We start from the raw sequence: 27,949 nt of genomic DNA, 5'->3' as shown, positions 1-27,949 counted from the left end.
TGGACAAGATGTTTATGAAGGATTGTATGTAATTAATTTTTCATACTGTATTGGTAGCTCAGAATTTGTTAGAAAAGGCTTCATTAAGTACAATATATAATTGTGTAATGTAATCTAGATTAGAAGAACTCAGAAGGTGGTGACAAAAAGGCAGGATAATATTGAAAGAGTAAGTACTGAAAGATGAAAGGCCTCGTGAAAGAGTGACAGTAGGATTTATCTTATCAGTTTGAGAAAAGAGGCTAAATCTTTAGAAGTCAGATGGCTTGGATAGGTTGATTGGACTATAACAAGATTCAGAAATTTATGTTTAAGAATTTTCTATTTTTTTTGGAAGCTGGATGATATAAATGTCTGTGAATTATAAGAGTGAGATTATTTTCATTGGTTTATGAAAATAAAGTTCTAATAGCCTAGTTGCAGTGACCAATATTGTAAAATAAAATGGAGTTTTGGAACATAAGATAGTATGTTGTTGAAAACATATTTTAAAAATTAAGTATCATGAAAATGACTAAATACAGAATGAATAAAGAACAAGGTCCTATTATATAACACAGAGAACTATATTCCATATCCTGTAATAAATTCTAATGGAAAATAACAATGAAAAAGACTATATATGTATAATGAGTTACTTTTACATGTAGAAGAAGTTAACATAACATTGTAAATCAACTATAGTTCAATAAAATGTTTTAAATGGATAAAATTAAGTATCACTGTATGGGGGCATAATATGGTTAAAGTTAAGTAAAATAAGTGAAGTCAAAATAAATATTAATTTTATGATGTCATCCATTCAAATACTTTTAGGACAGTTAAAAATTTTATAGTAGAGCAAGGATAAGGACTAGACTAGAAAGAAACTGAAGGTTGTTTGCTTAAATATGCTAATATTACCAACATAAAAGCCATATTTTTCTTCAGCAACTTGAGATAGCAAGTTGTATCTACCTACTGCATTCTATTCAGGACTTTTTTCAGAGACAAGCAAAATGAATTTTGTACAGTTTTTTTGAGATGCTGAAGCAGTAATGTACAGATGACAAGACTTTCTTAATGAAGAACATTTGCATAATTTTGAACACAACTTGTTAGGCCTAGGGTCTGAATGCAGTATTTTGTTGAAAATTTCAAAAATAGTACTATTCAAATAATAACAAACACAAAATTAACATATTATATTATTAAATACAAAGCTCCATCATGAGGAAATGGACAATAAAAATAAGTTATCTTCTCTTACACCCTGCAGACCTCCTCCAGTAAGTGAACTTGCAACCAGAGGGACTATGGTGGGTGTAATTTCTGCTGCAGCCATCAATCAGAGCATTGTATACTCCATTGTTGCAGGAAATGAAGAGGGTGAGTATCTGTTTAGTCAAATGGCAATCCATTCCAGCATTCTTGCCTAGAGAATTCCATGGACAGAGAAGACTGGTAAGCTACACTCTATGGGGTTGCACGGAGTTGAACACAACTAAGTGACTAACACTTTTCATCATAAAACAATAAACTTAGATTTGGAATAAATTTCAGATTTCATTACTGTTTATCTTTCTAGTAAGCTGTGTCTAACTTAAATGTAATTATGTGTTAAATCTGATTGAAAATCCAGTTATATTGACAAAGGCTATTAATTTCCATTAGGGAATACTCAATATCCAGTTCTGAAAGCCTTCACCTCCCCCTGATTTAGGGATATTTAATGACATTTATTCAAAAGTAATGCATATGTACTTTCAACTTTTGGTCATAATCATTGCCTATAGTAGTCTTTTACCACTGTTCTGTGCCATCTATAACCCATATCATACCTTCGCTAATCCTGAAGATATTTTAGGAACAAAAATAACTGTGGATGACCAAAGAGCCACATGCATGATAAAAGTCATGTGCATTTTGTGTGATTCCTCAGTAAAGCAAACATATAATCAACAGTTGTAAGTAAATAAATAGTTTGATTTTATCAACCAATCACTTTTCACAGAGAACAGATTGGCTTGCTAGCTTATGGGAATAAGTTTGTGACTCAGTTTTATATTAGCATATTGATTCTTTTTTTCCCTATTACCCACAGTTGGTTGTCCTCTGGTTTTCCCTTTTATGAGTTAAATGGCCCGGAATGTTGTAGGTGGTTAAAAGAAAAAAGCTAATATATGTTTCATAAACACATGCATTTCAATATTAAATTAGGAGATGTTAATAATATTGTAAAGCAGTTTGCAAGGAAATTATGAAAGTGGTCTTCAACTTTTATAAATAAAAGTATTTCAACCATTACTAAAAGTTATTGTCCCTAAAGCAAGTGCTAAATATTGTACTTTTCTTATTGACTTTCTTTGTTTCATCTGTGCTGTTATGCCTCCTCCCTAAATATTACAGACTTTCCTTTTGCCTTAAACTTACATCTGACTGAAGCTATGGTTTTCACAATTTGTTCTTATGACTTTTCTCTATGATTTTATTTGTTCTCTTCCTTGAATATAGACAGGTGGTTCTAATTATTACCCTCACTCCACCACAATGATTATTTTTACATTTAATTCATTTGCTTGTCAATTTAGTCTACTAATCCTATTGAGCATTTATCATGTACTCAGTACCTTCCAGCAATTAAGGAGAAAGAAGTGAACAAAATAGTCTCAGTGGTAAAGAATCTGTCTGCAATGCAGGAGATGCAGCAGGAGCCACAGTTTTGATCCCTGGGTTGGGAAAATCCCCTGGAGAAGAAAATGGCAACCCACTCCAGTATTCTTGCCTGGAAAATTCCATGGACAGAAGAGCCTGGTGAGCTGCAGTCCATGGGGTTGCAGAGCAGGACACAACTGAGTATACACATCATCATCATCACTGTAGACTTTAACAATCCAACAAGAGGAGCTGGACGATAATAATGATCAAGCTAATGAATATAGAGTATTTAGGCAGTTGTAAATGCTGTAGAGAAAACCAAAGTGAGGAAAAGACAGAGTGAAAGAGGTAGGATATTATAAAGTTTGCCAATGTGCTCTGCTCATCATTCAAATCTGTATGATCAAATTTATTCTAAAAAGTAAACTTCAAGGTCAAATATTTTAAGCTATTTAAAATAATATTTTAAAATAACTAACATATTAAATTATGTTTGTTCCCTCATGTTCTTGCTGCTGCTGCTGCTGCTAAGTCGCTTTGGTTGTGTCTGACTCTGTGCGACCCCATAGACGGCAGCCCACCAGGCTCCCCCGTCCCTGGGATTCTCCAGGCCAGAACACTGGAGTGGGTTGCCATTTCCTTCTCCAATGCACGAAAGTGAAAAGTGAAAGTGAAGTCTCTCAGTTGGGTCCGACCCTCAGCGACCCCATGGACTGCAGCCCACCAGGCTCCTCTGTCCATGGGATTTTCCAGGCAAGAGTACTGGAGTGGGGTCCCAGTTCCCTCGTGTTCTTAGCAGAACATTAAATCTGCAGGATAATAAGATATATTAAATCATAAAAAATATAATAATCCAATAGCATCATGAAATACTTGATTAAACAAAATTAAGTGGATTTCTTTAAAACAAGGTTTCTAGAAGCATTTGCTATAGTAGAAGATAATGTGTATCTATGGTGAGGAATTCAGTATACATTGTTTCACAGACTTAATTGACCAGAGAAACATCAGTTTCCAGGACAATTGCAAAAAAAAAAAAAAAAAACCTGGAATTTCAAATCATGCATTTAGGGAAACACTGATGTTGATAATTTCTAGAGCTGAAACAGAGTTTCCCAAAGCCTTAATTTGGTCACTTTGATGTGTTACTCTTATTATATGTATTTTTAAAATCACAGTGATCTTTAAAGAGAATTATTTCCCCTTATAGTATGAAGAGAGTGACAAAGGAATTGTATTTTGATTCTAGATAAGTTTGGAATCAATAACATCACAGGAGTAATCTACGTGAATGCCCCTCTGGATTATGAAACAAGGACAAGCTATGTACTTCGAGTTCAAGCTGATTCCCTGGAAGTGGTCCTCGCCAATCTCCGAGTTCCTTCAAAAAGTAAGTTGTGTTACTTAAGAATTTTACGAGAATTATGGTGTTTTTACTTATTTTCTAACCAAATACAAATATCTAAAATACAATCCTCAGTGGAGATTGCAGAACATTCATTATCACTTGAAGATGATTGCTCATTCACTTTAAGAATTGACACATGGCCATTCAGCCTCCCCCACTGGTTCAGAAGTAAAGCATCCACCTACTGATGCAGTGATCGCTGGGTTGGGAAGATCCCCTGGAGAAAAAAATGGCAACCCACTCCAGTATTCTTGCCTGGAAAAATCCCATGGACAGAGGAGCGGGGTGGGCTATAGTCTATGGGATTGTGAACAGTTGAATACGACTTAGCCACTAAAAAACAACAGTATGTCAATGCAGAGAATGATTTCATAATCCTTAAAGTCAAGGTAATAACACAATATTTTCAAATTTTTTGTACAATTTTATTGAAGTGCTATCATTGCCAGTATATGTTTCATTAAAAAAAAAAATCACACTGTGAAGGCTAACCCCTTGGAGTGTATATTTTTAATGGGAACAGGATTACTATACATTCCCTGAATTGTGTGGCTTCTGGTACTTTGTATTTTCTGAGAGCAGAGGGAAATGCATCTCAAAAAGAATGACTAACATTTATTATAATTTATACATGGCATTATATTTAATTCACATCCATTTCTAGGAAATGAGATTTTTATTCCCATTTTACAAAGACAAGAAAAGGTTAAGTGATTTTTTAAAAAATGTCGCTGTCAGTAAATGAAAAGTGGGAGATTTAAGCTATCTTTAGACTCCAAAATCTTTCTTCAGCATTTCAGTGTAATATAGTTTATGTATACAGAAAACTGAGTAAAAGCCAATTTATGAAGAGGACCAGCATAGATTCTGAGAGATGTTACTGATAATAGAATAGGATGGTGAGGAGAGAATACATGAAGTGCTGTAACTATAATCAAGACACATGGCTTGACAAAGGACCTTTTTCTCAAATTTTAAACTTATTTATAGCAACAATTCCTTTGTTAAGTGCTTACTATGTGCCCAGAGCTGTAAGTAAGGAGTGTTAGTTGCTCAGTCATGTCCAACTCTTTCTGACCCCATGGGCTGTAGCCTGCCAGGCTCCTCTGTCCATGGAATTCTCCAGGCAAGAATACTGGAGTGGGTTGCTGTTTCCTTCTCCAAGGGATCTTCTAGACCCAGGGATCAAACCCGGGTCTCCTGCATTGCAGGCAATTACCATCTGAGCCACCAGGGAAGCCCAATAATGGGATAAACACTGTTCTTTTCCATTGATTGATATTATACATCTTTGCAAGTTAAACAATCCATCTTTTTGTTGCTTAACATTATCATATGTCAACTATTATAAAGAATGGGAAAATTTTTTAGACCCCAGAGAAACCAAGAAAACCATATTTAATTTAACCACTAGCAGATACATGCCCAGAGAAGGTATAAAGTACAAAACAGGTAATAAAATATTTACATTTTACTCTGAGCTCACTTGTGGACATCTTCTCACAACATTCCATCAGTCAGCATCTTAAGAGAGGAAAGAGGCAACAGGAAGAGACTCTGAGACAGGGCAAGAGTACTCATATGAATGCCAGATAGAGAGAGAGCACCCCAGCAATGTAAGAGGAAAGTGAACAAAGAGGGAGTAACAGCAAAAGATGTACTATAGAATGTTCTGCATCAGTTTGTAATTGAACAGATGTTCATAAAATAATTCATTTATCTGTCCTTTTATCTCAAATCTCACTCACTGGTCTGATGCAGAGGCCTGCACAGTTGTTTGTCAAAGCACAACCAAATCATTGGAAACATCAGATTATATATAGTATGTCTTTGAAATTAAAGGCATTAAATGGTTTTCAGTGATTATTCATCACTAAATAAGTAAGTTGTTTAAAAATAGCAGTGCAGTTATTTGAGTTTTTAAAATCTTTAACTGGAGGCAATTGCATTTTTAGAAAATATAGAGAATGCCTCAAATTGTAATTGAATTGACTAAATCAGGAGTTGAAAGTTTAGAATAGTTCTAAATTACATAACATAAGCTGCCTATTGCAAATAAAAATAAATGTAAAAGTTAATTGAACACCATCTATCATCTTTCTTTGAAAGAATTTAAGTTGCAGAACCTAGCATTTTGCAAGAAATAGGTCTGATTTCTGGGAATAAAAACATTGATACTTTATATGTGAGTAAAATAAACTAGTTCTCATTACTGTAATTTAAATGGAAATCTGAGACTAATAGAAGTTTAGCTTATATACTCATGTATACTTATATGTGCCCTATATTCATGCAGAGTGAGACCAATTAGCAAATTCATGAATTATCCTCTCAGAAATGTGTGAAGCCTGAAAGCTAAATGTTACTTTAATGCCTAATGTTTTTAATATTGTTATTAACATTTCATGACTGACCTTTGTTTCTTGAGTCTGAAATATAAACCCAAGTAGTATTTCTAACACAGTTTCACTTATTAATAACTGTTAATGACCTATAATAAAACTCTGCTCATTAACTATGCAAATAATAAGAGCATTATGTAAATTGAGGTTAATTAATTCATCATTTAAAGGTTCATCTCTTCTTTAGATTCAACTACTCAATTATCTTTAGCTCTACTATGAATAAAGGTAATAAACAGAATAAATTTAATTTTGAAGTATTAAATTTCAAAAGAAGTATTTATTGTAATTTCTTTACTAAGAATTTATTAATGAAATACTTTTCAAAGTAAGCTTTACAACTATGCTGTAAAAGAATATAGTATTTAAATGCAAATTAATAAAGTACAAACATTTTTAGCTACATTTCCCAAGTTTGATATTAGTAGTGTTTAAAACATTTTAATCTTTCAGTAGGGAACTTTCAAACATAAATAAAATTGCAAACTATTATAATAAACCTCAACGTATCAACTTACCAACTTCGCTGAGTCTTAGGAAACCTTTCATTCATTGTCTCACACCATTATTTTGAAACAGGACAGAGACGTAATAGTTCCTCTGTAAATATTTCAATATGTATCTCTTTAAGGTAAAAACTCTTAAAACTTAATCAGAATACCCTTATTACTCTCCCCAAATTGAAAAAGAAAAAAAAAATTCTCAATATCAAGAGATAGCCAAGTCTTGTTCTAATGCTTACTTCTACTTAGCATAATATACTTAGTTTCCTTTAAAAAAAAAACTACTGTTTTTATATTTTTTACTGTGATGCTTGTTTTATTTATTTCCTTTTCCCACACATCTAATTTGAAGTAATGGTGTTTTATCCCTATTAAAACCAATAGATAATCAATCATTTTGTTATCTATAGCTTATTCTCTAGCAGACTCCCCAGAGTAGGCTCACAAGAACACCGTTTCCTGTGTTCTTGTGCATTAATCAAAGTTTGTCTGAGGCGCAAATAAAAAAAAGTGTGAGTGGCTCAGTCATGTCTGACTCTTTGCAACCCCATGGACTGTAACCTGTCAGGCTTCTCTGTCAATGGAATTCTCTAGGCAAGAATACTGGAGTGGGTAACCATTCCCTTCTCCAGGGAATCTTACTTACCCAGGGATTGAACCCAGGTCTCCTGCATTGTAGGCAGATTCTTTACTGTCTGAGCTGCCAGGGAAGAACAAGGCCCTAATAATTGAACCTAAATATAGCTAGATATAAAACCCTTGACTCATAGTTTCTTTCTTTGACTTAAATATTTCAATGCATTTTCTTCTTACATGAAGCACTCCTGTCAGAAAGTATAATGACAAACTCTTTTTCTTTTCCAATGGGTGTTGGTCTTAGTTCTGAATTTCCAAATAATTTATTATTTTTTAATGTCCAATTGTGTTATTAGAATAGATTCTATACTGACAATTCTACTTTATTTCTGCATATATGTAGTATATCCATTCAAGTCTTACTTCAGGAAAGTTTTCTTGAATTCTTTATTTTATTATTTTTTTCTGTTTTAATAATTTGTTTTTCAATATGGAGCTGCCTATTATAAAAGTGATAAAACTTCTATATCACCTTCTCTCTAATCTCCTAAATATCTTCATTTTGTTTAGACTTTTTAAAGAAAACACTCTAATTTATGAGCTTTTGGATATGTTTTTCTTTCATAGCTCCTCTTTTTGTTTGTGAATTATTTTTGCATCTTTTTTAAAAATGCCTTTATCAATGAAAGTATGAGCCATGCTGTATAGAGCCATCCAAGGTGGAAGGGTCATGGTGGAGAGTTCTGACAAACGTGGTCCACTGGAGAAGGGAATGGCAAACCACTTCAGTATTCTTGCCTTGAGAACCCCATGAACGGAATGAAAAGGCAAAGAGTTAGGACATTTAAAGATGAAGTCCCCAGGTTGGTAGGTGCCCAATATGCTACTGGAGATCAGTGGAGAAATAACTCCTGAAAGAATGAACAGACGTAGGCAAAGTAAAAACAACACCCAGTTGTGGATGTGACTGGTGATGGAAGTAAAGTCCGATGCTGTAAAGAGCAATATTGCATAGGAACCTGGAACTCCAGGTCCATGAATCAAGGCAAATAGGAAGTGGTCAAACAGGAGATGGCAAGAGTGAGCATCAACATTTCAGGAATCGGCGAACCAAAATGGATTGGAATGGGTGAATTTATCTCAGATGAACATTATATCTACTGCTGTGGGCAAGAATCCCTTAGAAGAAAAGGAGTAGCCGTCATAGCCAATAAAAGAGTCTAAAATGCAGTACTTGGATGCAATATTAAAAAAGACAGAATGATCTCTGTTCATTTCCAAGGCACACCATTCAATATCATGGTAATCCAAGTCTATGCCCCCACCAGTAAAGCTGAAGGAGCTGAAGTTGAACAGTTCTATGAAGTCCCACAAGACCTTCTATAACTAACACCCAAAATAGATTTCCTTTTCATTCTAAGGGACTGGAATGCAAAAGTAGTAAGTCAAGAGATACTTGGCTGCTGCTGCTGCTGCTAAATCGCTTCAGTCGTGTCCAACTCTGTGCGAACCCATAGACAGCAGCCCACCAGCCTCCTCCGTCCCTGGGATTCTCCAGAAAAGACACTGGAGTGTGTTGCCATTTCCTTCTCCAATGCATGCAAGTTAAAAGTGAAAGTAAAGTTGCTCAGTAGTGTCTGACTCCCAGTGACCCCATGGTCTGCAGCCTACCAGGCTCCTCCGTCCATGGGATTTTCCAGGCAAGAGTACTGGAGTGGGTCGCTAGTGCCTTCTGCAGAGATACCTGGAGTAACAGGCAAATTTAGCCTTGGAGTACAGATTGAAGCAGGGCAAAGGCTAATAGAATTTTGCCAAGAGAACACACTGGTCATAGCAAACACCCTCTTCTAAAAGCATAAGAGAAGACTCTGCACATAGACATCACCAAATGGTCAATAATGATATCAGACTGATTATATTCTTTGAAGCCAAAGATGGAGAAACTCTATACAGTCAGCAAAAAAAGACTGGGATCTGATTGTGGTTCAAATCATGACTCCTTATTGCCAAATTCAGACGTAAATTGAAGAAAGTAGGAAAAACCACTAGACCATTCAGATATGACTTAAATCAAATCCCTTACTAGTATACAGTGGAAATGACAAATAAATTCAAGGGATTAGATCTGATTAGACAGAGTGCCTGAAGAACTATGGATGGAGGTTCCTGACATTGTACAGGAGGCAGTAATCAAGACCATCACCAAGAAAAAGAAATGCAAAAAGGCAAAATGATTGACTGAGGAGGCCTTACAAATAGCTATGAAAAGAAGCCAAAGGCAAAGGAGAAAGGGAAAGATATACCCATTTGAGTGCAGAGTTCCAAAGAATAGCAAGGAAAGATGATAAAGCCTTCCTCAGTGATCAATGCAAAGAAATAGGGAAAAACAATAGAATGGGAAAGACTAGAGTTCTCTTCAAGAAAATTAGAGATACCAAGGGAATATTTCATGCAAAGATGAGCACAATAAAGGACAGAAATGGTATGAACCTAACAGAAGCAGAAAGTATTAAGAGGAGGTGGCAAGAATACAAAGAAGAACTATATAAAAAAGATCTTCATGACCCAAATAATCATGATAATCACTTACCTAGAGCCAGACATCCTGGAATGTGAAGTCAAGTGGGCCGTAGGAAGTATCACTACAAAAAAAGCTAGTGGAGGTGATGAAATTCCAGTTGAGCTATTTCAAATCCTTAAAGATGATGTTGTGAAAGTGCTGCAAATATGCCAGCAAATTTGGAAATCTCAGCAGTGGCCACAGGACAGGAAAAGGTCAGTTTTCATTCCAGTCCCAAAGAAAGGCAATGCAAAAGAATGCTCAAACTACCACACAATTGCACTCATCTCACATGCTAGCAAAGCAATACTCAGAATTCTCCAGGCCATACTTCAACAGTACATGAACCGTGAACTTCCAGATGTTCAAGCTGGATTTAGAAAAGGCAGAGGAACCAGAGATCCAATTGTCAACATCTGTTGAATCATTGAAAAATCAAAACAGTTTGAGAAATACATCTATCTCTGCTTTATTGATTATGCCAAAGCCTTTGACTGGGTGGATCACAACAAACTGTGGGAAATTCTTAAAGAGATGGGAATACCAGACCACCTGACCTGCCTCCTGAGAAATCTGTATGCATGTCAAAAAGCAACAGTTAGAACTATACATAGAACAACAGACTGGTTTCCAATCAGAAAAGGAGTACGTCAAGACTGTATATTGTCACCCTGATTATTTAACATATATAGAGTACATCATGAGAAATGCTGGCCTGGAAGAAGCACAAACTGGAATCACAATTGCCAGGAAAAATATCAATAACTTCAGATATGCAGATAACACCACCTTTATGGCAGAAGGTGAAAAAGAACTAAAGAGCCTCCTGATGAAAGTGAAAGAGAAGAATGAAAAAGTTGGCTTAAAACTAAACATTCCAAAAACTAAGATCATGGCATGTAGTCCTATCATTTCATGGCAGATAGATGGGGAAATAGTGGAAACAGTAACAGACTTTAGTTTTTTGGCTCCAAAATCACTGCAGATGGTGACAGCAACCATGAAATTAAAAGACACTTACTCCTTGGAAGAAAAGTTATGAAAAACCTGGACAGCATATTAAAAAGCAGAGACATTAATTTGCCAACAAGGGTACATCTAATCATAGCTATGGCTTTTCCAGTAGTCATGTATGGATGTGAGAGTTGTACTCTAAAGAAAGCTGAGCACCAAAGAATTGATGCTTTTGAACAGTGGTGTTGGAGAAGACTCTTGAGAGTCCCTTGGACAGCAAGGCGATCCAACCAGGCCATCCTATAGGAAATCAGTCCTGAATATTCACTAGAAGGACTGATGCTGAAGCTGAAACTCCAGTACTTTTGTCACCTGATGCAGAACTGACTCATTTGAAAAGACCCTGGTGCTGGGAAAGATTGAAGGTGAGTGGAGAAGGGTTTGACAGAGGATGAGATGGTTGGATGGCATCACTGACTCAATGGACATGAGTTTGGGTAAACTCTGGGAGTTGGTGATAGACAGGGAGGCCTGGCAATCTGAAATCCCTGGAATTGCAAAGGATTGGACATGACTGTGAGACTGAACTGAACTGAAAAAATGCCTTTATATTCTAAGACCTATTAATTTGCTTTTACTTCTGTGTTTATTTATTTATTTTTTGTTACTATGATCTTTTTCTAATTTTTTTAATTTTCTGTCTTTCTTTCTTTTATACTTTTCATCTTTTGGAATAATTTCAGAATAGCTTTCCTAATTTCCAGGTCTAAAATACCTGTTTCAGTCATTTTCATAAATGTTAAAAATTGTTCTTCAGTTTGGAAGTCAGTTTGCTTTCTTCTGCACTCCCATTGAACTTGAAGACATTTCCCTTTCTTGCCCCCTATTGTTCCTGTTCTGCTCAATTTTTATTCTGCTTTCACCAATTTGTCCCTTTCTCCTAAGTGTGAAGTTTTGTACTGCTACTGTGTTCATAGAACTTATTAACTTCTCCACTTAGAGCATGCTTGTAACTTTGAGTTTCAACAGCTCTCAGGGCCATCAGAAACCCTTAGTCTTCTTTGAACTCCCTTAAAAGTAGTTTTTACCACACTTGCACACTTAATGTGCACACATCACACACTTAGTATAGAGATCTTGTTTCTGTCAGTTGTTTTCCTAGCAGCTCATATTCTGTGATGTGAGGGCTAGCTTGTTGTCTTATTTAGTTGTAGATATTATCTGTGGACTTTGGATTTGATGTTCTATTACCCTACTTAACTACTTAACTTAAGCTTGGTAATGGAGATCAGATCAGATCAAATCAGTTGCTCAGTCGTGTCCAACTCTTTGCAACCCCATGAATCGCAGCACGCCAGGCCTCCCTGTCCATCACCAACTCCCAGAGTTCACTGAGACTCACGTCCATTGAGTCAGTGATGCCATCCAGCCATCTCATCCTCTGTCGTCCCCTTCTCCTCCTGCCCCCAATCCCTCCCAGCATCAGGGTCTTTTCCAATGAATCAACTCTTCGCATGAGGTGGCCAAAGTACTGGAGTTTCAGCTTTAGCATCATGCCTTCCAAAGAAATCCCAGGGCTGGTCTCCTTCAGAATGGACTGGTTGGATCTCATTGGTAATGGAGAGGAGATATTAAAGCAGGAGAATACTCACAAAAATAACTACAGGTGTTAATAATTCTGCCCACTATAGTTCTATCGGGTTTCCCTGATAGCTCAGTTGGTAAAGAATCCACCTGTAATGCAGGAGACCCCGGTTCCATTCATGGGTTGGGAAGATCCCCTGAAGAACATATAGGATACCCACTCCAATATTCTTGGGCTTCCCTTGTGCTCAGCTGGTAAAGAATCCACCTGCAATGTGGGAGATGTGGGTTTGACCTCTTCATTTGTAAGATACCCTGGAAAAGGGAAAGGCTACCCATTCCAGTATTCTGGCCTAGAGGATTCCATGGGCTGTATAATCCATGGGGTTGCAAAGAGTCAGATATGACTGAGCAACTTTCACTTTCATAGTTCTATGGATGTTTATAAAAGATAATAAACAAACATCTGGGTCAAAGGCAAGGACCCTGTTACCTTCAACAAAAGTATTAGCAGGAGTATCAGCGTAGGCAAATATAAAGGGAAGAAGTGCAAGCAGTGACAGATTTTAATATTCTTGGTCTCCGAAATCACTGCAGGCATGAAGTTAAAAGAGGCTTGCTCCTTGCCAGAAAAGCTCTGATAAATCTAGACAGTATATTAAAAAGCAGAGACATCACTTTGCCAACAGAAGTCTGTTAAGTCGAAGCTATGATATTTCCAATAGTCATGTATGGTTGTGAGATCTGGATCACAAAAAAGACTGAGTGCTGAAGAGTTGATGCCTTCAAATTATGGTGCTGGAGAAGATTCTTGAGAGTCCCTTGGACTGCAAGGAGATCAAGCCAGTCAATCAAAATCTTCCTGAATGCACATTGAAAGGACTTGATGCTGAAGCTGAAGCTCCAATACTTTGGCCACATAATGTGAAGAGCCAACTCATTATAAAAGACCCAACTCATTGTAAAAGACCCTGATGCTTGGAAAGAATGAAGGCAGAAGGAGAAGGGGCAGCAGAGGATAGATGGTTAGATAGCATCATCAATGAATGGACATGAATTTCAGCAAACTCCAGGACATAGTGAAGGACAGAGGATCCTGACATGCCGAAGTTCATGAGGTCCCAAATAACTGAACACGACTTAGTGACTCAACAACAACAAAAATAACAGCATGGCAATCAGTAAAGCAATGTAGCTCCCTAAGTTTCAAGCCTTAAGGTTACACTGTGTAGGGCCAGGTAAAACCTGCACATGAGTGGATTATAGGAAGGAACTTTGCTTAGAAGGCCTGACACTTTTATAAATAAGTGACAGCAAGTCTTTCTCAAAAGGGAGACATTCCTGCAAGACATTATGTCACTTTTTAAAATTGCCAATTGCATGGGATACTTTCTCCCAGTATTTGGCTCTGCAAATCTCTGTCTTTTATTAATGAGTAGGATTTGGGAATAGTCAAATATTACATTGTCACCTTAATCATTTTCCTCAAATCCGTAAATGCATATCTTAATCCAAGGATATTTGAAGTACTTGTTGACTTGGGGGAATCATTTTCACAGTCAATTAATATAAGAGAATTGGTACAATGCAGCCCTTTCAGGTCTTTGCACTGTGTTAACTCTTATCAAGTTTAGGGCTAAATTTTCCCTCAAATATTTTAGATTTGTCATCCAGGGCTTCTAGATACACTTTTCCCCATCTCTTACCTGCTAAGTTTTATCTTTTACATTTCATTAATCTTCTCTGAAAGTAATGGGCAATATAATAAATATATGATCAAATGAATGAATACAAGATGAATAAATAATCCAAATTAACAGAAAGCATTTGTTAAGGCGCAAATTCAACCAACTCTAGACTGTATAGTACTGTAGTATTTCCTATTATAAAATATCTATTGAAAAATAAGTGGACCCATGCAGTTCTGGCCCATGTTGTTCAAAGGTCAACTGTAATTGAAAAGCACTTCTTAAACTAAAGTTACAGCAGGAGACCACACCGATGATGAAAGGGCCTCATTGACAAAGTCTGTTTTAAACACAGGTCTGATGGGTAACACATGTATACCTGTGGCGGATTCATGTTGATGTATGGCAAAACCAATACAATATTGTAATTAACCTCCAATTAAAATAAATAAATGTATATTAAAAAAATAAACACAGGTCTGACCCAAAAGTGTTCAAACCATTTCTCAATAGTAATTAAGGAAAAAATTTCCTGCCTGCCTTACCAATCTTTCCTCCTCAATCTCCAATAATATGTGATGAATATTACAGTACTATACAGTCTAGAGCTGGTTGAATTTGCTCCTTAACAAATGCTTTCTGTTAATTGGATTATTTATTCCAATATGTTTCATAGTGTTAAAAAAAAACAACTGCTAGTAAATAGGTGGGGTTTCTCTGGTAGCTCAGACAGTAAAGAATCTGCCTGCAATGCAGGAGACCTGAGTTCAATCCGTAACTTGTGAAGATCCCCTGGAGAAAGGAGTAGGTGAAGAGGTAATTAATATAGAAATCTCTTGTCCAAAGGCAGGACACTTTCTAGGAGCTCATCTTAGCTAGGAAGGAAGAAAAAATTTTACCTTTAAAGGACTTTTTAAGTATTGATTAATATGTTAAACTAGAGAATCTTTTTTAAAAAAAACTTAATGTGATAATAGTACTTTCTATTAACTAAATTTGTGTCTTTTTTTAAAATTATGCTATCTTGAGGTTTTATTCAACAGCAGGAAAAAGACCACCTCAAGTCAGCAGGATGAAAGGGAGAGCAGAAAAGAAAAAATAGGGTTTTATAACTAAATTCTATATGTCCCTGTTAAACTCACCATTTAGGTAAGTTTGGAGAGCATAATGTAGCTGAAGAAATGTTTTTCTTTTACATTTATTGAGATATAATAGACATGTGCTAAGTCGCTCAGTCATGTCTGACTCTTTGTGGCCCCATGGACTGTAGCCCGACAGGCTTCTCTGTCCATGGAATTTTCCAGGCAAGAATATTAGAGTAGGGTACCATTTCCTACTACAAGGGATCTTCCCAACCCAGGAATCACACTTACATCTCTTGCATCTCCTGCATAGGCAGGCATATTCTTTACCACTGGTGCCATGTGAGAAGCCCGTAATGACATATCAGATCAGATCAGTTGCTCAGTCGTGTCCGACTCTTTGCAACCCCGTGAATCGCAGCACGCCAGGCCCCCCTGTCATCACCAACTCCCGGAGTTCACTGAGACTCACGTCCATTGAGTCAGTGATGACATCCAGCCATCTCATCCTCTGTCGTCCCCTTCTCCTCCTGCCCCCAATCCCTCCCAGCATCAGAGTCTTTTCCAATGAGTCAACTTTTCGCATGAGGTGGCCAAAGTACTGGAGTTTCAGCTTTAGCATCATTCCTTCCAAAGAACTCCCAGGGCTGATCTTCAGAATGGACTGGTTGGATCTCCTTGCAGTCCAAGGGACTCTCAAGAGTCTTCTCCATATAGCACTATATAAATTTTCTATTTCCCTTGACCAACTCAATCTCTCCTGGGTCTTCAGGTTGAAAGTTATTGGTTCCAAAGAGATTTCCAGGAGCCTATGTCCAGGAGAACTTTAACAGAATGTTATGTCAATATTTCTGCCACAAAGTGATTACCGTTTTTATCTTTATGTAAAACAAAAGCAATAATACATAATATGCAATTTTATTATAACTGAGTTTGATATATGGAATGCCACAATTGAAATGCAATTTTTCTTTTATAGTAAAATTGTAATTATCCTTAAGTCTGAAAGAAAAACTGTAGCTTTGTATAAATATATCATTGTGTTTTGATGCAATAACTAGCCTTTTAATCAGGAATAAATGACAGGACAATTAAGACAAACCTTAGACTAGTATTAAAACCACTCAAATGCTCTTGATTTCATTTTATGATTTTTCTTTAGGGTGCAAGCTTGTAATGTTTCATTTCCCTGCCTTTTCTGGTTCTAAACAGAAGGTCTATGACAATAATGCTAATGACTCTTTACTTATGATTGACTGACTTGCAAAAGCATTCCTCATATAACTTAGGTAACAACACTGAAGCATGTCACATGTTATTTTTTCAGTCCTAAAATCCCAGGTATGTTTAAGGCCTTGTATCTGTACTATAAATATATTACCAGAGTTTTGAAGCTGTATTCATGCTTTCTTCAAATTTAGAAACTACTATATGAAAATTAATGCCATAAATCCTTTATGTTATTTTGTCTCAAACACTGTAAGCATTTTATATAAATACACAGCTGAAACAATTATATTTTTAAAGAAACAACAATTTAACTGTTCAAGAAAATATTGAATTGTGAAAATAGCTTTGCTTGAAAATGTAATTTTAAAATGGTTATAGAATTTTAATACATTTCTGAAGCTAAGTGCACTGGGGAAGTGTTCTTCCATTAATCCCATAAGAGACTTGTTGAAATGATAACAAAGATATGCGGTCAAGTTTTCTAAATTAAAATGTAGATTACATGTCCTTATTCACATGTGTTTTGCATAAAAAGTCATGTTTCATGTGGAAAACATTTTATAATGCTTTTATTATCAATTTAGTAGTCTGGGAGTGCATAAAATTGTTCTTCTTAACTTACGTCTATGATTGAGTACCAGAACTTAAAGACAGGAGATATAATTTCCTTTCTTCATGAGAATGTCTGTTTCATTAATATAGTTCATTTTTTTTTTTTTTTGCTTTTTAAGTTTGAATTTTAATTGGGATTGATCTGTATTTAAAGTGAGAGATCAAAAAAAAATAAAATAAAGTGAGAGATCATCCACAAATACTTTTACAACCTCATATTCTATTTCTTGGAGCAGCTCTCATTTGATTAATAAGGAATCTCCAAAACTACGCAACAGAAACTCATGCCTTTTGCTTCAAAACACCCCACATTTGAACAGACGTGATCTAAGCCATAAAAATACAAATGAAACTATGCACAGAAGTAAAATCTGTCAAGTCATGTATATATATCATAGAAATATCAATGTTTCCAGAATTGGAAACTTAAGAAGCCACTGTCTATATAATTTTAGTCATTTAGAATATGGGAAATAACACAGCATTATAAATCCACCATACTTTAATAAAAATTTAAAATGTGGGAAAATGTCAGAATTTGCAGCTAACCACATTGTATTCATTTTGTTTAGGAGTGGAGTTATTGGCCCTTGACATTCTGTTGTTATATAATTAAGATCAGGTCTTCTCTATAGGTTAAGTCAGCACAGCCTTTTTAATATTTTGCTAAAGATTTAAATAGCTGTTATATTGATTTTACTTATTTCTATCTCATAAATATGTAAATGTTCTTTTATCTTCATGACATGTTCTATTTTGACAGCTTTAACAAAAAAACAAACTTATTGGTTGACTAACTTGAAGAGGAAAAAATAAAACTCCCCATCCATTAACTAGACAAAAGTAAATTCAGCATTATGTTTAAATGATAGAAAGAAATATGGAGGAGAGTATCACATAGGAAGATTGTAAATAGATTGAACTATCAGATGTTTTCAGTGTCTCAAGTTCTGTGGAATTCTCAATACTGCTTGGTCCGTCCTTCAGTTCAGTCGCTCAGTCGTGTCTGACTCTTTGCGACCCCATGGACCACAGCACACCAGGCCTTCCTATTCATCACCAACTCCCGGAGTTTACCCAAATTCATGTCCATCGTGTCGGTGATGCCATCCAACCATCTCATCCTCTGTCGTCCCCATCTCCTCTTGCCCTCAATCTTTCCCAGCATCGGGGTCTTTTCAGATGAGTCAGCTCTTCACATCAGGTGGCCAAAGTACTGGAGTTTTAGCTTCAACATCAGTCCTTCCAATGAACACTCAGGACTGATCTCCTTAAGGATGGACTGGTTGGATCTCCTTGCAGTCCAAAGGACTCTCAAGAGTCTTCTCCAACACCACAGTTCAAAAGCATCAATCTTCAGTGCTCAGCTTTTTTTATAGTCCAACTCTCATGTCCATACATGACTACTGGAAAAACAGTAGCCTTGACTAGATGAACCTTTGTTGACAAAGTAATGTCTCTGCTTTTGAATATGCTATCTAGGTTGGTCACAACTTTCCTTCCAGGAGTATGTATCTTTTAATATCATGACTACAATCACCATCTACAGTGATTTTGGAGCCCCCACAAATAAGTCAGCCACTTTTTCCACTGTTTCCCCATCTATTTCCCATGAAGTGATGGGACCGGATACCATAATCTTAGTTTTCCTAATGTTGAACTTTAAGCAAACTTTTCCACGCTCCTCTTTCACTTTCATCAAGAGGCTCTTAGTTCCTCTTCACTTTCTGCCATAAGAGTGGTGTCATCTGTATATCTGAGGTTATTGATAATTCTCCTGGCAATCTTGATTCCAGCTTGTGCTTCCTTCCGCCCAGCACTTCTCATGATGTACTCTGCATAGAAGTTAAATAAGCAGGGTGACAATAAGTAATAAATAAGCCTTGATGCACTCCTTTTCCTATTTGGAACTAGTCTGTTGTTCCATGTCCAGTTATAACTATTGCTTCCTGACCTTCATACAGATTTCTCAAGAGGCAGGTCAGGTGATCTGGTATTTCCATCTCTTTCAGAATTTTCCACAGTTTATTGTGATTACACAGTCAAAGGCTTTGGCATAGTCAATAGAGCAGAAATAGAAGTATTTTCTGAAACTCTGTTGCTTTTTTGATGATCCAGTGGATGTTGGCAGTTTGTTCTCTGGTTCCTCTGCCTTTTCTAAAACCAGCTTGAACATCTGGAAGTTTACGGTTCACATATTGTCAAAACCTGGTCTGGAGAATTTTGAGAATTACTGAACAGTATGAAAAGGCAAAATGATAGGATACTGAAAGCAAAACTCCCCAGGTCAATAGGTGCCCAGTATGCTACTGGAGATCAGTGGAGAAAAAACTCCAGAAAAAATGAAGGGATAGGAGAAGGAAATGGCAACCCACTCCAGTATTCTTGCCTGGAGAATCCCAGGGATGGCGGAGCCTGGTGGGTACCATCTGTGGGGTCGCACAGAGTCGGACACAACTGATGCGACATAGCAGCAGCAGCATGTTAATGTCTATAGCTGGGTTAAAATCATACTTTTAAAACTACTGTTACAAGAGTGAGACTGACTCTGTCACTGATGGGGTCTATGACTAGTTAATAAATCAGGAGATGAAACAACAACAACAACAAAAAAGAATGAAGGGATGGAGCCAAAGCAGAAAGAATACCCAGCTGTGGATGTGACTGGTGATAGTAGCAAGGTCCGATGCTGTAAAGAGCAATATTGCATAGGAATCTGGAATGTCAGGTCCATGAATCAAGGCAAATTGCAAATGGTCAAACAAGAGATGGCAAGAGTGAATGTCGACATTCTAGGAATCAGCAAATTGAAATGGACTGGAATGGGTGAATTTAACTCAGATGACCATTATATCTACTACTGTGGGCAGGAATCCCTCTGAAGAAATGGAGTGGCCATCATGGTCAACAAAAGAGTCCGAAATGCAGTATTGGATGCCATCTCAAAAATGACAGAATGATCTCTGTTCGTTTCCAAGGCAAACCATTCAATAAAACAGTAATCCAAGTCTATGCCCCAACCAGTAACGCTGAAGAAGCTGAAGTAGAACGGTTCTATGAAGACCTATAAGACCTTTTAGAACTAAAACCCAAAAAAGATGTCCTTTTCATTATAGGGGACTGGAATACAAAAGTAGGAAGTCAAGAAACACCTGGAGTAGCAGGCAAATTTGGCCTTGGAATATGGAATGAAGAAGGGCAAAGATTGATAGAGTTGTGCCAAGAAAATGCACTGGTCATAGCAAACACCCTCTTCCAACAACACAAGAGAAGACTACACATGGACATCACCAGATGGTCAACACTGAAATCAGATTGATTATATTCTTTGCAGTCAAAGATGGAGAAGCTCTATACAGTCAGCAAGAACAAGACCAGGAGCTGACTGTGGCTCAGATCATGAACTCCTTATTGCCAAATTCAGACTGAAATTGAAGAAAGTAGGGAAAACCACTAGACCATTCAGGTCAGGTATGACCTAAATCAAATCCCTTATGATTATACAGTGGAAGTGAGAAATAGATTTAAGGGCCTAGATCTGACAGATAGAGTGCCTGATGAACTATGGAATGAAGTTTGTGACATTTTACAGGAGACAGGGATCAAGACCATTCCCATAGGAAAAAAAAAATGCAAAAAAGCAAAATGGTTGTCTGGGGAGGCCTTGCAAATAGCTGTGAAAAGAAGAGAAGTGAAAAGCAAAGGAGAAAAGGAAAGATATAAACATCTGAATGTAGAGTTCCAAAGAATAGCAAGAAGAGGTAAGAAAGCCTTCTTCAGCGATCAATGCAAAGAAATAGAGGAAAACAACAGAATGGGAAAGACTAGGGATCTCTTCAAGGAAATCAGAGACACCAAAGGAACATTTCATGCAAAGATGAGCTTGATAAAGGAAAGAAATGGTATGGACCTAACAGAAGCAGAAGATATTAAGAGATGGAAAGAATACACAAACTGTATAAAAAAGATCTTCACGACCCAGATAATCACCATGGTGTGATCACTGACCTAGAGCCAGAATCCTGGAATGTGAAGTCAAGTGGGCCTTAGAAAGCATCACTACGAACAAAGCTAGCGGAGGTGATGGAATTCCAGTTGAGCTATTCCAAACCCTGAAAGATGATGCTGTGAAAGTGCTGCACTCAATATGCCAGCAAATTTGGAAAACTCAGCAGTGGCCACAGGACTGGAAAAGGTCCGTTTTCATTCCAATCCCAAAGAAAGGCAATGCCAAAGAATGCTCAAACTACCGCACAATTGCACTCATTTCACACTAGTAAAGTAATGCTCAAAATTCTCCAAGCCATCTTCAGCAATATGTGAACCATGAACTTCCTGATATTCAAGCTGGTTTTAGAAAAGGCAGAGGAACCAGAGATCAAATTGCCAACATCTGCTGGATCATGGAAAAAGCAAGAGAGTTCCAGAAAAACATCTCTTTCTGCTTTATTGACTATGCCAAAGCCTTTGACTGTGTGGATCACAATAAACTGTGGAAAATTCTGAAAGAAATGGGAATACCAGACCACCTGACCTGCCTCTTCAGAAACCTGTATGCAGGTCAGGAAGTAACAGAACTGGACATGGAACAACAGACTGGTTCCAAATAGGAAAAGAAGTTCGTCAAGGCTGTATACTGTCACTCTGTTTCTTTAACTTATGTGCAGAGTACATCATGAGAAATGCTGGGCTGGAAGAAACACAAGCTGGAATCAAGATTGCCAAGAGAAATATCAATAACCTCAGATATGCAGATGACACCACCCTTATGGCAGAAAGTGAAGAGGAACTCAAAAGCCTCTTGATGAAAGTGAAAGTGGAGAGTGAGAAAGTTGGCTTAAAGCTCAACATTCAGAAAACGAAGATCATGACATCCGGTCCCACCGCTTCATGGGAAATAGATGGGGAAACAGTGGAAACAGTGTCAGACTTTATTTTTCTGAGCTCCAAAATCACTGCAGATGGTGACTGCAGCCATGAAATTAAAAGACGCTTACTCCTTGGAAGGAAAGTTATGACCAACATAGATAGTATATTCAAAAGCAGAGACATTACTTTGCCAACAAAGGTTCGCCGAGTCAAGGCTATGGTTTTTCCTGTGGTCATGTATGGATGTGAGAGTTGGACTGTGAAGAAGGCTGAGCACAGAAGAATTGATGCTTTTGTTGGAGAAGACTCTTGAGAGTCCCTTGGACTGCAAGGAGATCCAACCAGTCTATTCTGAAGGAGATCAGCCCTGGGATTTCTTTGGAAGGAATGATGCTAAAGCTGAATCTCCAGTACTTTGGCCACCTCATGCGAAGAGTTGACTCATTGGAAAAGACTCTGATGCTGGTAGGGATTGGGGGCAGGAGGAGAAGGGAATGGCAGAGGATGAGATGGCTGGATGGCATCACTGACTCGATGGACGTGAGTCTGGGTGAACTCCGGGAGTTGGTGATGGACAGGGAGGCCTGGCATGCTGCGATTTATGGGGTTGCAAAGAGTCGGACACGACTAGCGACTGATCTGATCTGATCTGATCTGACTGAGATGACTAGTGAGATGAGTGCTATTGTGCAGTAGTTTGTGCATTGTTTGGCATTGCCTTTCTTTGGGATTGGAATGAAAACTGACCTTTACCAGTACTGTGGCCACTGCTGAGTTTTCCAAATTTGCTGGCGTGTTGAGTGCAGCACTTTCACAGCATCAACTTTTAGGATTTGAAATAGCTCAACTGGAATTCCATCACCTCCACTAGCTTTATTCATAGTGATGCTTCCTAAGGCCCACTTGACTTCATATTCCAGGATGTCTGACTCTAGGTGAGGTATCACTCTATCGTGATTATCTGGGTCATGAAGATCTTTTTTTTTTGTACAGTTCTTCTGTGTATTCTTCCTATCTCTTGAATGCCATCTCATGCCATATTGAAGAGATCTCTAGTCTTTCCCATTCTATTATTTTTTTTCTCTATTTCTTTCCACTGATTGCTGAGGAAGGCTTTCCTATCTCTCCTTACTATTCTTTGGAACTCTGTATTCAAATAGGTATGTCTTTCCTTCTCTCCTTTGCTTTTTGCTTCTCTTCTTTTCACAGCTATTTGTAAGGCATCAGACAGCCATTTTGCTTTTTTTTGCATTTCTTTTTCTTGGGGATGGTCTTGATCCCTGTCTCCTGTACAATATCATGAACCTCTGTCCACAGTTCATAAGGCACTGTGTCTATCAGATCTGATTCCTTAAATCTATTTCTCACTTCCACTGTATAATCATAAGGTATTTGATTTAGGTCATACCTGAATGGTCTAGTGGTTTTCCCCACTTTCTTCAATTTAAGTCTGAATTTGGCAATAAGGAGCTCATGATCTGAGCCACAGTCAGCTCCCAGTCTTGTTTTTGCTGACTGTATAGAGTTTCTTCATCTTTGACTGCAAAGAATATCATCAATCTGATTTCAGTGTTGGCCATCTGGTGATGTCCATGTGTAGAGTCTTCTCTTGTGTTGTTGGAAGAGGGTGTTTGCTATGACCAGTGAGTTCTCTTGGCAAAACTCTATTAGCCTTTGTCTGGTTCCATTCTGTACTCTAAGGCCAAATTTGCCTGTTACTCCAAGTGTTTCTTGACTTCCTACTTTTGCATTCCAGTCCCCTATAATGAAAAGGACATCTTTTGGGGGTGTTAGTTCTAAAAGGTCTTGTAGGTTTTCATAGATCTGTTCAACTTCAGCTTCTTCAACTTTACTGGTTGGGGCATAGACTTGGATTACCATGATACTGAATGGTGTGCCTTGGAAATGAACAGAGATCATTCTGTTGTTTTTGAGATTGCATCCAAGTACTGCCTTTTGGACTCTTTTGTTGACTATGAAAGCTACTCCATTTCTTCTAAGGGATTCTTGCCCACAGTAGTAGATATGATGGTCATCTGAGTTAAATTCACCCATTTCAGTCCATTTTAGTTCACTGATTCCTAGAAGGTTGATGTTCACCCTTGCCATCTCCTGTTTGATCACTTCCAATTTGCCTTGATTCATGGACCTAACATTCCAGGTTCCTATGCAATATTGCTCTTTACAGCATCAGACCTTGCTTCTATCACCAGTCACATCCACAACTGGGTGTTGTTTTTGCTTTGGCTCCATCCCTTCATTCTTTCTGGAGTTATTTCTGGACAAAAGTAAATTTTAGCATTAAGTTTAGATAGTACAAAGAAATATGCAGGAGAGTATCACATAGGAAGTTTGTAAATAGATTGAACTATCAGATGTTTTCAGTATCTCAAGTTCTGTGGGATTCTCAATCCTGCTTGGTCCATCCTGCTGCTACTGCTAAGTTGCTTCAGTTGTGTCCGACTCTGTGCGACCCCATAGATGGAAGCCCACCAGGCTCCGCCATCCTTGGGATTCTCCAGGCAAGAATACTGGAGTGGGTTACCATTTTCTTCTCCAATGCATGAAAGAGAAAAGTGAAAGGGAAGTCGCTCAGTCGTGTCTGACTATTAGAGACCCCATGGACTGCAGCCTACCAAGCTCCTCAGTCCATGGGTTTTCCAGGCAAGAGTACTGGAGTGGGGTGCCATTGCCTTCTCCGTGCTTGGTCCATCCTAGGTCAAGTTAATCCAGATCCAATGACCTCATCATTTTTTAATCTGGCAAAAGAAGAGAGTTAATTATACTCCAGGGCCATCTGTCCTTGTCTCCCTGAGACACTGGCAAGAGAAAAGACCAAAAGTTTTATTCTTTTACAAGTGGTTGACCAGATTTCCCAGCACCACTTGTTAAAGAGATTGTCTTTAATCCACTGTATATTCTTGCCTCCTTTGTCAAAGATAAGGTGTCCATATGTGCATGGATTTATCTCTGGGCTTTCTATTTTGTTCCATTGATCTATATTTCTGTCTTTGTGCCAGTACCATACTGTCTTGATAACTGTGGCTTTGTAGTAGAGCCTGAAGTCAGGTAGGTTGATTCCTCCAGTTCCATTCTTCTTTCTCAAGATCGCTTTGGCTATTCGAGGTTTTTTGTATTTCCATACAAATTTTGAAATTATTTGTTCTAGCTCTGTGAAGAATACTGTTGGTAGCTTGATAGGGATTGCATTGAATCTATAAATTGCTTTGGGTAGTATACTCATTTTCACTATATTGATTCTTCCAATCCATGAACATGGTATATTTCTCCATCTATTAGTGTCCTCTTTGATTTCTTTCACCAGTGTTTTATAGTTTTCTATATATAGGTCTTTAGTTTCTTTAGGTAGATATATTCCTAAGTATTTTATTCTTTTCGTTGCAATGGTGAATGGAATTGTTTCCTTAATTTCTCTTTCTGTTTTCTCATTATTAGTGTATAGGAATGCAAGGGATTTCTGTGTGTTGATTTTATATCCTGCAACTTTACTATAATCATTGATTAGTTCTAGTAATTTTCTGGTGGAGTCTTTAGGGTTTTCTATGTAGAGGATCATGTCATCTGCAAATAGTGAGAGTTTTACTTCTTCTTTTCCAATTTGGATTCCTTTTATTTATTTTTCTGCTCTGATTGCTGTGGCCAAAACTTCCAAAACTATGTTGAATAGTAATGGTGAAAGTGGGCACCCTTGTCTTGTTCCTGACTTTATAGGAAATGCTTTCAATTTTTCACCATTGAGGATAATGTTTGCTGTGGGTTTGTCATATATAGCTTTTATTATGTTGAGGTATGTTCCTTCTATTCCTGCTTTCTGGAGAGTTTTTTATCATAAATGGGTGTTGAATTTTGTCAAAGGCTTTCTCTGCATCTATTGAGATAATCATATGGTTTTTGTTTTTCAATTTGTTAATGTGGTGTATTACATTGATTGATTTGCGGATATTGAAAAATCCTTGCATCCCTGGGATAAAGCCCACTTGGTCATGGTGTATGATCTTTTTAATGTGTTGTTGGATTCTGATTGCTAGAATTTTGTTTAGGATTTTTGCATCTATGTTCATCAGTGATATTGGCCTATAGTTTTCTTTTTTTGTGGCATCTTTGTCAGGTTTTGGTATTAGGGTGATGGTGGCCTCATAGAATGAGTTTGGAAGTTTACCTTCCTCTGCAATTTTCTGGAAAAGTTTGAGCAGGATAGGTGTTAGCTCTTCTCTAAATTTTTGGTAGAATTCAGCTGTGAAGCCGTCTGGACCTGGGCTTTTGTTTGCTGGAAGATTTTTGATTACAGTTTCAATTTCCGTGCTTGTGATGGGTCTGTTAAGGTTTTCTATTTCTTCCTGGTCGAGTTTTGAAAAGTTGTACTTTTCTAAGAATTTGTCCATTTCTTCCTCGTTGTCCATTTTATTGGCATATAAAACTAGAACACTTTCTAACACCATATACAAAAATAAACTCAAAATGGATTAAAGATCTCAACATAAGACCAGAAACTATAAAACTCCTAGAGGAGAACATAGGCAAAACACTCTCTGACATACATCACAGCAGGATCCTCTATGACCCACCTCCCAGAATATTGGAAATAAAAGCAAAAATAAACAAATGGGACCTAATTAAACTTAAAAGCTTCTGCACATCAAAGGAAACTATTAGCAAGGTGAAAAGACAGCCTTCAGAATGGGAGAAAATAATAGCAAATGAAGCAACCGACAAACAACTAATCTCAAAAATATACAAGCAACTCCTACAGCTCAACTCCAGAAAAATAAATGACCCAATCAAAAAATGGGCCAAAGATCTAAATAGACATTTCTCCAAAGAAGACATACAGATGGCTAACAAACACTTGAAAAGATGCTCAACATCACTCATTATCAGAGAAATGCAAATCAAAACCACTATGAGGTACCATTTCACACCAGTCAGAATGGCTGCGATCCAAAAGTCTACAAATAATAAATGCTGGAGAGGGTGTGGAGAAAAGGGAACCCTCTTACACTGTTGGTGGGAATGCAAACTAGTACAGCCACTATGGAGAACAGTGTGGAGATTCCTTAAAAAACTGGAAATAGAACTGCCTTATGATCCAGCAATCCCACTGCTGGGCATACACACTGAGGAAACCAGAAGGGAAAGAGACACGTGTAGCCCAATGTTCATCGCAGCACTGTTTATAATAGCCAGGACATGGAAGCAACCTAGATGTCCATCAGCAGATGAATGGATAAGAAAGCCGTGGTACATATACACAATGGAGTATTACTCAGCCATTAAAAAGAATACATTTGAATCCGTTCTAATGAGGTGGATGAAACTGGAGCCTATTATACAGAGTGAAGTAAGCCAGAAGGAAAAACATAAATACAGTATACTAACGCATATATATGGAATTTAGAAAGATGGTAACGATAACCCTGTATACGAGACAGCAAAAGAGACACTGATGTATAGAACAGTCTTATGGACTCTGTGGGAGAGGGTGGGAAGATTTGGGAGAATGGCATTGAAACATGTGAAATGTCATGTATGAAACGAGATGCCAGTCCAGGTTCAGTGCACGATGCTGGATGCTTGGGGCTGGTGCGCTGGGAAGGCCCAGGGGGATGGTATGGGGAGGGGGGAGGGAGGAGGGTTCAGGATGGGGAGCATGTGTATATTAAATTTTTATAAAAAAAAAAAAAGAAAAGACCAAAAGACTGAATTTCAGGGAAGTCATTCATTTAGTGAGTGAGAGAAAGGAAGAGCCTTTGGAGAGGTTGTGGAAAAGGGAGTAAAATTTATATAATGATGGTTGTTCAAGGGAAAGGCACTTCAAGAAAAGTA

General features: G+C 37.5%; 1 protein-coding gene across 7 annotated transcripts in view; it reads left to right on the top strand.

The window, feature by feature from the left end:
• PCDH15 (protocadherin related 15) overlaps positions 1-27,949 on the top strand; it is a 1,046,857-nt gene that overhangs the window by 881,067 nt on the left and 137,841 nt on the right. For all 7 annotated transcript variants that reach the window (XM_027528919.1, XM_027528921.1, XM_027528918.1 and 4 more), the window contains 2 exons: positions 1,259-1,368; positions 3,887-4,027. In XM_027528919.1, coding sequence (XP_027384720.1) covers positions 1,259-1,368; positions 3,887-4,027 — 251 coding nt within the window. The remainder of the gene's footprint in view (positions 1-1,258; positions 1,369-3,886; positions 4,028-27,949) is intronic.

This window comes from Bos indicus x Bos taurus, chromosome 26 (genome assembly GCF_003369695.1).
Source record: "Bos indicus x Bos taurus breed Angus x Brahman F1 hybrid chromosome 26, Bos_hybrid_MaternalHap_v2.0, whole genome shotgun sequence".
Lineage (NCBI taxonomy): Eukaryota > Metazoa > Chordata > Mammalia > Artiodactyla > Bovidae > Bos > Bos indicus x Bos taurus.
Note: the sequence above shows the minus strand (reverse complement) of the source record. Positions and strands in the feature narration are given on the sequence as shown.